The following is a 15,067-nucleotide window of genomic DNA, read 5'->3' on the forward strand; positions in this document are numbered from 1 at the left end:
TAACTTTCCCTTGTAGTGGCTTTTCCCTTTGATTTATTAACTTGATATGGGATTCTGTCTTATTTATACATCATAAATGCTTATTCTGTTTATGGCTAGATGGTATAAATAGCACATGCCATTGTTTACTAAAGTATATAATTTTCTGATAAATTTCATATATGGCATGTTTTTTTTAATATAAATTCATACATAGGAACAAAAAGGCTGCATTCTAAATGTTTGCATATCAGGGGCGCCTGTGGCTCAGTCTGTTAAGCATCGGCTTTCAGCTCAGGTCATGATCTCAGGGTCCTGGGATCAAGCCCCTCATCGCATTGGGCTCCCTACTTAGCGGGGCGTCTGCTTCACCCTCTGCCCCTCTCCTGCTTGTGCGCATGCTCGTGCTCTCCCTCTCTCTTAAATAAAATCTCTTAAAAATAATTGTTTGTATATCAATATCTCAGCCTTTTCTAAAAAAGTTATATAAATGATTTAAAAATACTAATAAATGTTGTACTTTGTTTTTATAGAACTTCTCACCCATAATTTCCTTTTTCTTTTAAAGATCAGTGGATAAGTCTGTCATAGTATATGATACTGTAAGTATTTCAAAATCTTTTGTGTGTGATCTGTGTAAATTACGTTTTTTAGGCTATTGAACTTCAAGTTTAGTTAGGCAAGACGAACAAAATGTATACTTTTTTTCAAGTGCCTAAGAATATACAATGTGTTCAAAAATGCTAAGATAGTTGTGCAGATTAAGGTACAGGTTATGGGACAAGCCCTTAAATATTTTAATAATGATTTTAAGATGGACAGATGTCTAAGGTGGACAGATGATTAATCTGTCAAAGAAAATACAGATTTAAAGAGCACCTATATACAAAAAAAAAAAAAAATCACTTCAAATTGATTATTCTTAAACTTTTATACCAGGTTTCCATAACAGCAAAGATGCATCTTTACCCCGGGGTTGTGAAAGAGTATAGCTCAAAGTGGCCTGCTGCTGGCGGAGTTCTGGCTGGGTTTAGAGTATGAGGAAGAGTAGAATTTAATGGACTTGGGAAAATGAGTTTTTGGTAGACCCATATGAATAAAGACCAGAGTTGCACAAGTATGAAGAAAAATGAACGTTTTACATATAGTGAAGATGTGGTTGATGAAAATATTCTCTTAAGAAAGAATAGAGCATGTTGAATGGAGCCTTACAATGAGTTCAGGCTGTAGCTGTACGAACAAATGAAACAGATATAAATCATCAAAGTGTGGCGGGTCAAGCAAGGAATCTAAGCTAGCCCCCCACATGAAGGTTCAAATCACTGAGCGCTCTGGCAGGAGAAGGGCAGGAATACCCAAACTGCGTGAAGTAGATCCTCAGTGTTGCTCAAGAAATTTTCATGAGACTTTACATTTATGAGAATAGCTAGAACATTGAATTCTCTCCATAAAATATATATTAGTCTCAGTTAAAATACAACTAATTGTACACTTGAAACTAATATAATACTATATGTTAATTATACTTCATTTTTTAAAAATTAATAAAATCTGTCTAGATGCTAGAGGGCCAGCTAAGTGTACTCAGAATCTTTTTTTTTTTTTTTTAAGATTTTATTTATTAATTAGAGATAGAGACAGCCAGCGAGAGAGGGAACACAAGCAGGGGGAGTGGGAGAGGAAGAAGCAGGCTCCTAGCGGAGGAGCCCGATGTGGGGCTCGATCCCAGAACGCCGGGATCACGCCCTGAGCCAAAGGCAGATGCTTAACCGCTGTGCCACCCAGGCGCCCCAGTGTACTCAGAATCTAATTTCTCTTCACTGGTCCTGCAATGGATACAAGTCAAATGTCATAGCAAAAATACAGATCATTTCATGTAACAGATGTTTAGGTTACTTTTAGTAAATTCAAATAAATCAACAAAAGCCAGGAGTCTTTTATACTAAAAATTTCTAGGAAGATGGTCAGCAGACAACAGTGCTAATTACCGAGAAAGAGTGAAATAAGTGCTTGATAATATTATTATAGATGCTGTTCTCTTTTTATTGGTAAAGTATCAACTTACATTTGTGACTATACTATTACAACCAGCATATAAACCATTTATGTCAGAGGAGCCCTTATCAAGTAACTTCACTCCTGCCTGAGCAAATATCAAGCTGTTTTTATTGTTTTTCAGAACACTGAGAGTGTACTTCACACGTTGACTCAGCACACCAGGTCTGAACTTAACCTCATTTTGCATTAATATAATTAAAAAATTAGTCTGAGGATACATAATAGTTGTTTTTATTAACTAGGTATGTCACAAGTTGTGCCTTTGCACCCAATACCCTTTTACTTGCTACTGGTTCAATGGACAAAACAGTGAACATCTGGCAATTTGATCTGGAAACACCTTGCCAAGGTTAGTAAGGGCATCATATTTAACCCAGTTCAACCCATTCACCATTAAAATTTTAAATTCCATAATTTTTTGGCAAATTATTCACCTTGCTTTTTCTCAGTATAAAGTGTACATCCAAATTTAATATAATTTAAAAATAATTTTAGAGAAGCCAGTATTTAAAGTAGTTGGTGTATGTTAAAACTGTTGGTGAATGCTTTTCAGTGCATGTTTATGGATATCATACCTCCCATAGTTTTGTAAGCTATTTATTTGTACTGCATACTATTTTTTCAGATAAATACAGCCTGAGAACAAAATAGAAATCACAGTTTTATTTGTTCATTTTATTTTTGGCCTCATCAAACAATGTTGACACATAATTTAGGAGTTTTATTTTTTTTACTGCCAGAATTAACCAGATAGTGGTGCTGATATGCAGATAATAGAGCAAATAGAGTACTTTTGCTGATGTGAGGTTTTTGGCTTTTAAGTAGGCTCTGCATCCAGTGTCAGCCTGATACAGGCAGGGCTTCAACTCATGACCCTGAGGTCAAGACTTGAGCTGACGCTTAGCTGACTGACCACCCAGGCACCCACATATGAGTTTTATATAATTAAAGAAAAAAAATTATTTTTCTAGAATGAAAAGAAAAAGTTCCAAAAGACTAGTATTTAATATAGTATTAAATAATATTGTAATTACACATAGTATTTTTTTTTTTTTTGAAATTTCATAAAAGAATGTTAAAGTAGCCAAACACAGATTTAAGGAAATTTCATTTACTTTTTAATTCTCAGTGAGAATATTTATAAAAGAAGTGCTTTTCTTCATTGTTATTTTACCTACCTTTTCGTTTGTTGGTTTGTTTTTAAAAGCAAGGAGCACAGAAGATCAAGCGAAGCAGTTTACTGAAGATTGGTCAGAGGATGATGTCTCAGTGTGGCTTTGTGCACAAGGTTTAAGTGACCTTGTTGGTATTTTCAAAATGAATAACATTGATGGAAGAGAACTGTTAAATCTCACCAAAGAAAGTCTGGCTGATGATTTGAAAATTGGTAAGAGTAATAGAAGATAGGCTGTCTTAAAAGTGACTTAATAATTTACTCTGAGATTGGTTTTAGTTGTATTAATAGTATTCTCTTAATATTCTGGCACAGTAATTATTCTGGTATATATCTTTATAGAGAAGGACAGTATATTTTTATTAGATTATGGAAAAGAAATGTTACATAGTATTTCTTTAAAGCCACCATGTAACTAATTTTAAAAATGTATATATTTTAAAAATTGAGACATAATTCACATGATAAAACCCTTTTATAAGTGTACAACGTAGTGATTTTAGTGTATCTACAGAGCTGTACAGCCATCACCACTATCTAATTTTAACAACATTTTAATACATTCAAAAAGAAACCCCATGCCCATGAGCATTCACTCCTCTGTCCCTTTCTCTCTAGGCCCTGGCAGCCATGAGTCTGCGTTCTGCCTCTAAGGATTTGCCTCTTCTTGACATTTCGTACAAGTGGAATCATATATAATGTGGCCTTGTCTGGCCTCTTGCTTAGCATGTTTTCAAGGTTCATCTGTGCTGTAGCATATAGTAGTACTTCATTTCTTTTTATGACTATTTTTTTTCCACTGTATGAACTTATCACTTTTTGCTTATCCATTCATCAGTTGATTGAATTTAGATTGTTTCTATTTTAGCTATCATGAATAATGCTGCCCTGAACATTTGTGTACAAGTTTTTGTGTGGTAATGTTTCCAGTTTTCTTGGGTGTATAATCAGGAATGGACATGGCAGGTCATAAAGTAACTTTGTGCTGACATTTGAGGAACTGCCGGACTATTTCCAAAGCAATTGTGCTATTTTATGTTCTCACCAGCTATATATGACGATTTCAGTTTCTCTACATCCTCATCAACACTTGCTGATTTAATTATAGCCATCCTAGTGCTTTCTCATCATGGTTTCAACATGCAGTTCCTGGTGACTGGTGATGTTGAACGTCTTTCCACGTGCTTGTTAGCCATTTGTAGCTCTTCTTTGTAGAAATGTCTATTAAGATCCTTTGGCCATTTTAAAAACTGGGTTGTCTTTTTTATTGTTTATATAAATTTGGATATGACTTACCAGATAGATGATTTGTAAATGTTTCCTCCCTTTCTGTGGGGGGTTAGCCTTACACTTTCTTGATAGTGTCCTTTGAAGCACAAAAATTTTTTAATTTTTATGAAATCCAATTTATCTTTTATTCCTGTTGTTGCTTTGTGCTATCGGTGTCAGATTATCTAAGAAACTATTGCCTGGTTCCAAGTCTTGAAGATTTATACCTGTTTCTCTTCTATGAATTTTATGTCTAGTTCTTACATTTAGAGAGAATGAGGTTTGATCAAGTATGACTTAATTTTTGTATAGGGTGTGAGGGTAAGTGTCCAACTTCATTCTTTTCAGATGTAGATATCCAGTTGCTGCCCCAGCACTATTTGTTGAAAAGATTATTCTTGGCGTTTGGACTTGTCTTGGCGCCCTTGCTGAAAATCAGTTGACTACAATGTGAGGACTTACTTCTGGACTCTCAGTTCTGTTTCGTTGATCTATTTGTTCTTATGCTGGTACCGTACTTTTTTTTTTTTTAAGATTTTATTTATTTGAGAAAGAGAGTGGTGGGAGGAGCAGAGGCGAGGGAGAGGAAGAGAATCGCAAGCAGACTCCCCGCTGAGCACGGTGCCTGACATGGGGCTCAGTCTCTTGACCCTGAGATCATAATCTGAGTCAAAACCAAGAGTTGGACATTTAACCAACTGAGCCACTATGCACCCCCACACTGTCTTAATTACTGTAGCTTTGTAGTAGGTTTTAAAGTCGAAAAGTGGGGGCGCCTGGGTGGTGCATCTGCCTTCTGCTCAGGTCATGGTCCCAGGGTCCTGGGATCAAGCCCCACGTCGGGATCGAGCCCCACGTCGGGCTCAGCGGGAAGCCTGTTTCTCCCTCTCCCACTCCCCCTGCTTGTGCTCCCTCTCTTGCCATCTCGCTCTCTGTCAAATAAATAAATAAGATCTTTTTAAAAAATAAAATAGATAAAATCAAAGTGTATGTCCTTCATCTTTTTTTTTTTCTTTTCCTCTCCAAAATTGGTTTTGCTACTCTGGGTCCTTTGCATTTCCATATGAATTTTAGAATTGTCAGTTTCTGTTTCAAAAGAGCCACCTGATTTTTAAAAATTTATTTTTTTAGGTTTTTATTTAAATTCCAGTTAGCATGGAATACAATATTAGTTTCAGGTGTACCCTTATAATACTTGGCATTCCTCACAAGTACACTCCTTAAAAAGCCACCTATTTTGGTATGGATTATATTGAATCTGTGAATTAATTTGCTGATTATTGTCATCTTAACAATATTAAGTCTTGCAATCCATAAGTACAGGACTTTTTTTTAAGAGAGAGCACGTGTTAAGTGGAGGGGGAGGGGCAGAGGAAGAGAGAGAATTTTTAAAGATTTTATTTATTTGCCAGAGAGAGAGAGAGACAGCACAAGCAGGGGGAGTGGCAGGCGGAGGGAGAAGCAGGCTCCCCGCTGAGCAGAGAGCCTGATGTGGGACTCGATCCCAAGATCCCCGGATCGTGACCCAAGCTTAAGGCAGACACTTAACTGACTGAGCCACCCAGGCATCCCAGGACATTTTTCAGTATATTCAGGTCATCTTACTTTTTTCCAACAATGCTTTATCATTTTCAATATACAAGTCATTTTTCTTAAGTGTATAATTTGGTGGTTTTTAGTATATTCATAGAGTTAGAATAGAGTTATATAACCATCAACACCATCTAATTTCAGAACATTTTTATCCCCTCAAAAGAACCTCATTCTCTCTACCTAGCCTCTGGCAATGACTAATCTACATCGTCTTTATGGATTTGCCTGTTCTGGACATTTCTTGTAAGTGGAACCACACAGTAGGTGTTCTTTGTATCTGGCTTCTTTCATGTAACGTAATGCTTTCAAGGTTCATCCAGGTTTTGTATGTATAAGAACTTCAGTGTGTGAAGTTTCCAGTTTCTTTACCTCTTCCTCAGCACTTGTTATTCCAGTCGTCTTGATTATAGACACCCTCGTAGATGTGAAGTGGTGTTAGATTGTGGTTTGTGGTTTGGATTTAGCTAATGACATGGAACGTCTTTTCAAGTGCTGATTGGCTATTTATGTATCTATCTTCTTTGGAGAATATCTGTTTAGATGCTTTGCTCTTTTTAAATTGGTTAATTTGTCTTTTTATTGTTGAGTTGTAAGAGTTGTTGTTATATTCTGGATACTAGATCCCTATCAAAAATAGCTTGAAGTCTTAGTGTCATGCTCTAATAAAAATAATACCACGTACTATTAACATACGCTAATAGAATAATGGGAAAGCTTAGGAAATAGGATATCCATAGTGAGATTTATTGTTAATGAGTCAAGTAACAACAAAAAAATTAAAACCATTTTAAAGTATAGTGTTATACTTTCCTTACATGGTAAATTTAGCATGTGAACGTATTTAAATATCTTGGAATCTTATGGCCTTTTAAGAAGTTAACAGAATGATGATTTGTGAAAATACTTAGGGTCAGATAGTTTTGTTCTCAGGCCATACTGTGAAAGCAATTTTGTATCTCTAATAACTTATTTCCTTTATAATTTACTCTTTCCTCCTAAATGTAGGTAATAGAGTGTGGAGTTTTTTTTCTTTTTTTTTTTAAGGTCTGCTGAATTTAGCATCTTTAGTTGATTTCTCTTTCCTCTCTCATAATCTTTACCTTATCACACAGAAGCACTTGACAATGTAAAACAGTAATTTCAGATTTCAACAAAGGATGTTTGAAAACATATAAAAGAAGCATAGTAAAAACAATAGGAATAGAATTCTGATAAAGAATAAGAAATTCTTGGATTTAATTAATGGTTTGAAATAGTTTTTGAAGGATGAATCTCAGGGTTAGTAGTTAGAATCATTTTTAAACTTCAGTGACATAAGTTTCAGAACTATCAGGCCCAAGCCAGAATTGAAATGTAATTTAACTTCTGCAGAATTGGGAAAATCCATTATTATGAATGGAGACAAAAATGTTAACATTCTCTAGTAAATAAGGAATTTGTTTTGTGTTTAAGATTTGGAAAGTTAGCAAATTGAACAAACAATAAATTATTAAATAAATTGACTAGGGCATTTATTTTTTCCACATCATTCTAAAGTATTTTACAGTTCTAGGGCACCTGGGTGGTTGAGTCGGTTAAGGGTCTGACTCATTTCAGCCCAGGTCATGATCTCAGGGTCATGATATCGAGCCCCATGTTGGACTCCTCGCTGGGTGTGGAACCTGATTAAGATTCTCTCTTCCCCTCTCCCCCTCCACCCCTCCCCTGTACATGCTCTCACTCTCTCTCAAAATAAATAAGTCTTTAAATAAGAATGTTAACAGCTAATAACACTAAACCTCCTAAAATTATACTAAACTTCCTGAAATTAAAAATTAAGATAATTTTTAAAACTTGAGTGAAACTTGTGTGTCCAGCCTGGGACAGACAGATGAGTTTTACTTATTGTGTTTCATATGAGATCAGCAAATATATCTAGTTTCAAAAATTTTTTAAATAGAAGATGGGATTTTTTACATTAAACTGAAGATCTTTAAAAATTGTTAGGGAATTTTTTGTTTAAACACAGCAATAATAACAACACTTTTCTGATTTTGGGGTAAAACAGTATGTCTGAAGATTTTTGGTTGTAATAGATAAAATCTGTGTGCTGAAGACTTTCATAGAGGTTACCAGTGGTTCTCCCACCCTAACAGAATAATTTCTTTTCAGAATCTCTAGGGCTGCGGAGTAAAGTTCTGAGGAAAATTGAAGAGCTCAGGACAAAGGTGAAAACCCTTTCTTCTGGAATTCCTGATGAATTTCTGTGTCCAATAACTAGGGAGCTTATGAAAGATCCTGTCATTGCATCAGGTATGTGTGATGCTTTTCTAAGTTTCTGGGTATATTATGTGCTAAATGAAAAAATAATGTAGATAGTTCACAAATTTCTTTAAATGTGGAAAATTTTTTAAACCTGTTTTATAGCTCATAAGTAGTTTTTTTTTTTTTTTTAACTCCTTTGATCTGAGGTAAACTATTGAACATTATATATTTCTTAATAAAATTGGATGGAGTAGGTTTGGATAAGATTAGAGACAAAAGGGATAAATGTTTAACAAGCTTTATTTGAACTTGTGAAATGTGTTTTTGGTTACAAGAGTGGAGGTAAAATATTGTTTTTGAGATAGAATGTTGAGATCTCTTATGTTTGTCTGTCATGAATTTAAACAACCTTACAGAAATAAGATTTAAAGATTATAAAGTTACATCTTTCCAGATTAATTTCTAATCTTTGTCAATAGGCACAGACATACATATTTACATAGTTGTAATCAGTGAATCCATATTATGTTAATTTTTGTGTAGAACTTCATACATTTCTAACTATCGACTTAGTCTACATGATTTTCAGTTTTAATAACTTTATTGCACTGTGGCTCTATGCAACATTTTGACTCTTGCAAACACATACATACACCAAATAGTGGAAATCTTTATATTGTAAACAGCATTGCAGTGATACCTTGGTACTTCCTTTTTTCTGTTACCCATTACTTAGGGTTATTTTTATGGCATGTGTGCCCCAAAGCAGAGTTAACAAATCAGAATATTTTATGAACATGAAAAAGAATGGTTTTGATAGTTTTTGTTAGAATATCCAGTGGACATCTGAAAAGTGTGGTCTTTCCCCAGTGTATGGTCTTGGCACCCTTGTTGAAGATCCTTTCGCCACATACGTGAGGGTTTATTTCTGGGTTATTTTGTCCCCTTGGTCTGTATGTTTGTCTTTATGCCAGTACCATACTTTTTTGAATACTATAGCACTGTAATATGTTTTGAAATCAGGAGGTATAAGGCCTCCAGCTTTGTTATTTCTCAGGATTGTTTTAGCTCTTTAGGATACTTTGGGATTCCATATGAATTTTAGTATGGGTTTTCCTATCCCTGTAAAAAGTGCCATTGGGATTTTGATGGAGAGTGTGTTGAAACTGTAGATGACTTTAAGTATGGACATTATAACAGTATTCACTCTTCTAATCCATGAATACAGGATGTCTTTCCATTTATTTGTATTGTCTTTTACTTCTTTCCACAATGTTTTGTAGTTTTCAGTATACAAGCTTGACAGCATTTTCATTAGAATGGTGTTTAATTTATTGATCCATTCAGAACTGACAGCTCCAGCTCATGAATACCACACAGCTCTCCTTTTTCTCGGTCTTCTTTACCTTCTGTTAGCAGTGCTTTGTGTTTCAGTTTATAGGTGTTGCACATACTTTGTTAATACTGTCTTTAGGTACTTAGTATTTTGGTAACACTATAGATACTAGTTTTAAAAATTTCAATTCCCAATTCTTCATTGTTTGATATTTCACAATTGATTTTGTACATTGACTTTGTATTCTGTGACTTTGCTTTAGTTTACTAGTAAGAATACCTCTTTTATAGATCCTTTTACTTGATTTTCTTCATACATGATCATGTCGTCTGCAAGTAGACATTTGTATTTCCAGTCTGTATACCTCCCTCTGCCCCTACCCCTTGTCCTGTTTGTTATGCTGGCCAGGATTTGCAATACAATGTTGAAAAGAAATGGTGGGAATGCCTTAATCTGCTCTTAGGGGAGCATTCAGTTCAGTCTTTCTCCATTAAGTATGATGTAAGCTGCCTTCTATCAAGTTAAGTTCTGTCTGCAGTTGCTGAGAATATTTAAAATGCTTATCCACTGAAATAAGATAGTTTTTCTCTTTTATCCTGTATTATGATAGATTACTGTATTAGTTCCCTGTTGCTGTCATACAAATCACCACAACATTTCTGTAGGTCAGAGGTCCAGTACGTTGTCATAGGCAAACGTCAAGGTAGTGGCTGGTTCTGTTCCTTGCTGAAGGCTCTAGAGTAGAATCCATTTCTTGCTCATTTAGGTTGGTGGTAGAATTCAGTGCCTTGTGTTTGTTTCTAGAACGGAGGCCCATCTTTTTTCTGCTGGCTATGACCCCGGGGGCTGTCCTTAACTGTGGCAGGCAGAATAATGGCTCTCCAGGGATGTCCATGTCCTTAGAGCCCCAGAGCCTATCAGTGTTACATGGCCAGAAGGGCTTTGCAGATGTGATTAAGGGTCTTGAGATGGAAGAGTCCCCTGTATAATCGGGTAGACCCAGTGTAATCACAAGGATCTTTATAAGTCAAGGAAACAGGAGAGTCAGAGGAGAGGTGACAACCGAACAGAGGTTGAAGTGATACAGGACCATGAGTTAAGGAATTCAGGCAGCCTCTAGAAGCTAATAAAGACAAGGAACCAGATTCTCCCTTAGAGCCTTTGGAAAGAGTGCCGTCCTGCCAACACCTTGATTTTATCCCAATGAAACGGATTTCATATTTCTGATCTGCAGAACTGTAAGACAATAAATTAAGTCACTAAAAGTCTGCAGTAATTGGTTACAGAGGCAATAGGAAACTAATATACTGGCTCCTAGAGCTCTTTTTTTTTTTTTTTTAAAGATTTAATAGAATTGAAATGGTTTCTATATATTGTGATTGATCTGTCTGGGCTAATCCCTTCCACCAAGTTTCCATTTGATTTTGCTTTTTTCTAGCTTCTGTTTTCTCCTCCTTTGCTGAATTTTTCTGAGTTGATTACATGTCCTTTTTGGCTTTTTCTCCCCCTGGTGATTCAGAAGAGCTCTGTACCTTCAACTGCCTTAGAAGTATTCTTACACAGTATTTTTACTCCTCTAGCCTTTAAAAAAAAGGATGTGCTTGGTGAGAAACAAGCAATAGGAAAATACATATCTTGAAAATGTGGAGGCGGCTTCTTATTCTGATTCATCCTTCCAGATATTTTACTATTTATAATTTAATGCTGTGACAAAGGGATAGGATATAAACTTTAAAAATGGAATTTACTAACATATCAGATAGCATTTGTTAGCATACTCAGAACTGCTTCATGGTATGACTGTGCCATGAATTAACTCGCACTCTGTTGAATGACATCTTTTTCCAGGTAATTCAGAAGAAAACCCTCAGTCATGTAATATATCCACAGGTACACGTATTTAAATATTCTAATTGGATAAACTCTTAATACTGATCGTACTGCCCTATTTTCAGATTTTTAGTTCGAATTATGCTCATCTTTTTAAAAATCGGCTAGCCCAGTTTTTGCCCATTCAGACCTCCAGATAAATTTTAGGATCAGCTTGTTATGCTACAAAAGAAAATCTAATTGATATTTTGATTAGAATTACAGAAAACCTAAAAACAAACTTAGTGAGGAGTAGAAATGAAAACTTTATACGAGTCACATGTTCCATCTATTTTATTGCTTCCAAGTCTGTTCTGGACATTTGTAAAAAAAATCAGTGTTCACACATAATTTGTCATTTCAAAAGTGAAAACAACTAATAAACCCTATCTGACCATCTCGCTTTTTCTCTAAAGCCTTTACAGTGTTTGATACAGAGAACATACTCTGGAATCTGTTGTTGCCGTGCAAGGACAATGTCAGTTTAATTCCGATTTTTAATTCTTGTCCAGGGAGCGTAGCGCTTCTTGAATGGAATTCTGTGCCTTTTATCAACTTTGGAAAACTTTCCGCCATTCTCATTCTATATGCCTTATCTCTTCAGCCTTCGTAGGTCGTTTTCACAGAGCTACCGCCCAGTCGTCTAGTCTGCGTTGTCTTCACACTGTTGAACCTTCCCACCGACGTTGCTTCAAAATTTCACTGCCAGTAGTTTTAGCCTGTTGTTTAAAGGCCAGATTTGGGAGCCAGACTGCTTGGGTTTAAATCCCAGCTCTGTCACCCCAAGGTCACACAGGTAGGGCCTTATTCAGGCCATATAGAAGACTGTTGTGTAGAGTAAATGAATGAATATAGGTAACAGTGCTTTGGAACAGTAAGTATAGATTCATTCTTATTTTAGAAATACTCAGAAATACTCAGAGGTTGTCTCTATTTTCATTTTCTGAGGTTCGTGCTGTCCTAAATCTGCTCTTTGTTGTCTCTGAGTGTTCACCTTCAGTTGTTACCTGCAGGACTTCAGTGCAGGAAGACGGCATATGGCTCCAGAGAGGCACTGGCTTGCTTGGTCCGTTTCCCCAGGGGACTGAGCAAGGTTTTTTCTTGGACAAAGATAATATAAATTCGAACCTTTCATAAGGGTGAAGCCATTTGAACCTGGAAGTCAGCTATACATGTAAAAAGAGGTCTCTAATATAGCAAGAAATTTGGGGGTTTAATCTGCTTGATTACCAGAAATGGAAGTCTAGGAAACAAATCTTATAATAGGTATCATTTCTTTCGTATTTTACCAGAACCTGTGCATCTGAGTACATTAAATTATTAAATATTGTTTACTTCCTAGACCTAGCTGCTGGTACGGTTCTTGATTTGCCCACTTGATATCTTGGTTTACAGCAAAAGTCCAATAGCACTGTTTGAACAAAATTTTTTTACTGAAGGATTTAAAACCAAGTCAATTTTAAAAGTAGTAAAAACAAGCAAACTTACTAGGTAATATTGAATGTGTATTATATATTCTTTTTAAAACTGTCATTTTTGATTTAAATAACTCTAGTTATAGTAAACTTCATGCATGAATTTCTCAAAGAAACCAGGAGTGTCATTTTTAGTTATAATCTTCAGTGCCTTTTCATTTATACATGAAAGGCTGTGTGTACGAGGAGGTGGGAGGGGGTCTTTGCTTTGTAGCTCTGATAATCCCTCTTACTGCTCTGGAATGAGCTTTAGTAGACAGTGTGAAACCTTATATATCATTAGCAGTGCTGTAGATCCAATCCAAATTCCTGCTTTTCCTGTTTATCACGTATTTATTTGGTACCAGCAGAAAAACTGTTGGCTATTCTAAAAAATCAGTATTTTATAATACCATGAAAAGCTGATAGTGAATTTACGTAAACTATGGCCAGTATAATTGACTTTGTTATATAGTAGGAAACCCATATCTCCATAGACTGAATAATTTGACATTTTATCCACTGTCACCACCCAAGAAACTAACAATCCACAAGCAGGGAAGGAAAAATTATTCATTTACAGGAATTCAGTTAAAGGTGACAGTGCAGATATATATTAAAAATGGAGAGTAGGGAATATGAAAAATTGAATGTACTATTTGAAGTTTTGAGTATTTTCTTGGTCTTTTTTTTTTTTTTTTTTAAAGATTTTATTTATTTGAGAGAGTGAGCAAGAGAGGGACAAGCAGACTCTCCACTGAGCAGGGAGTCCGACAGGGGGCTCAATCCCAGGACTGTGGGATCATGACCTGAGCTAAAGCAGACACTCAACCAACAGCCACCCAGGTGCCCCATTTGGTCTCTTTTTAAAAGATACTAGTGTAAAGGTAACCAGCAGATCAAAAATACCTCCCTAAGCATTAAAATTGATGAAACCAGCTCCTATAGTGAGAGTTTGATAAATATTAGTTTATTGTTCCATAATTCTACAATTTGGTTTTAACTCATCCCTAAAGAGAAAAAAAAAGATTTGAGGTTAGCTAACAAAGCATAATCCAACCTAAAGGATTCAGAACGGCTAGAAATAAAAGGATAGGCAAAAGTGACACAATTGCAAGTAAAAATAAAAATTTTTTGGTCTGAATTCTATTTTTACATTCTTTTAAGACATGGGAAAATACTTGGGGCACCTGAGTGGCTCAGTCGTTAAGTGTATGCCTTCAGCTCATGTCATGATCCCAGCATTCTGGGATTGAGCCCTGCATCGGGCTCCCTCCTCAGCAGAAAGCCTGCTTCTCCCTCTCCCCCTGCTTGTGTTCCCTCTCTCGCTGCCTGTCAGATAAATAAAATCTTTTAAAAAGACATGGGAAAATACTGTGTAATACAGAAGACCACAGTTCTCAGTGAAGATAACTGTTATTAGCTATGCAGTCTCAAACACAGCAACAACTTTCATAAAGCAGAAACAGCAATGTAAGGAAAAAGATAACACAATAGGCTTGATCATACCTCTCAGTCCAAAATAAATAGAAAGTACACTTTTTTGAACAGATATGGGACGTTCATAAATATTAACCATAGTTAAGCACCAGACCCTAGCACTACTAGAACTAACACAAACAGCATTACCTCACCACAATGGAATGTAACTAAGTAACAACAAAAGTGGGCCCCTTTCACCTGGAAGGTCAAAAACATTCTATTATCAGATTTATCTAGCCTGGTGGCAAATGAATTAGCTGTTACTGAACTCATAATATTCTACATAGTAATAATATTAACATGGACATCATTTATCAGTAATAGGCCAGTGTGATGGTAATATAAGATTAAGGTTCATTATACTCAACTTTTCATAAATAAAAATTGAGTGTATTTTCCTACTTATTCTTACAATTCAACAGTAAGACAAATCATCCAATTAAAAAATAGGCAAAGGATTTGGGTAGACCTTTCTCCATAAGAGATATATGAATGGCCAATAAGCACTAGAAAAGATGTCCAGTATCATCATGGAAATGAAAATCAAAACCACATTGAGATACCACTTGATACCTACTAGGAAGACTAGAATCTAACATGTGTTAGGAT

The 15,067-nt window shown here is 35.7% G+C and overlaps 1 protein-coding gene across 8 annotated transcripts in view; it reads left to right on the forward strand.

Annotated features, from left to right (window-relative positions):
* The window catches only part of WDSUB1 (WD repeat, sterile alpha motif and U-box domain containing 1), a 56,951-nt gene that overhangs the window by 34,751 nt on the left and 7,133 nt on the right, over nt 1-15,067 (forward strand). For 7 of the 8 annotated variants that reach the window (XM_040644637.1, XM_040644629.1, XM_040644625.1 and 4 more), the window contains 5 exons: nt 548-581; nt 2,159-2,199; nt 2,280-2,386; nt 3,245-3,424; nt 8,225-8,365. In XM_040644637.1, the coding sequence (XP_040500571.1) occupies nt 548-581; nt 2,159-2,199; nt 2,280-2,386; nt 3,245-3,424; nt 8,225-8,365 (503 nt within the window). The remainder of the gene's footprint in view (nt 1-547; nt 582-2,158; nt 2,200-2,279; nt 2,387-3,244; nt 3,425-8,224; nt 8,366-15,067) is intronic. The other variant, XM_040644642.1, reaches the window with a different exon arrangement.

This window comes from Ursus maritimus, unplaced genomic scaffold (genome assembly GCF_017311325.1).
Source record: "Ursus maritimus isolate PB19 unplaced genomic scaffold, ASM1731132v1 scaffold_1, whole genome shotgun sequence".
Classification (NCBI taxonomy): Eukaryota; Metazoa; Chordata; class Mammalia; order Carnivora; family Ursidae; genus Ursus; species Ursus maritimus.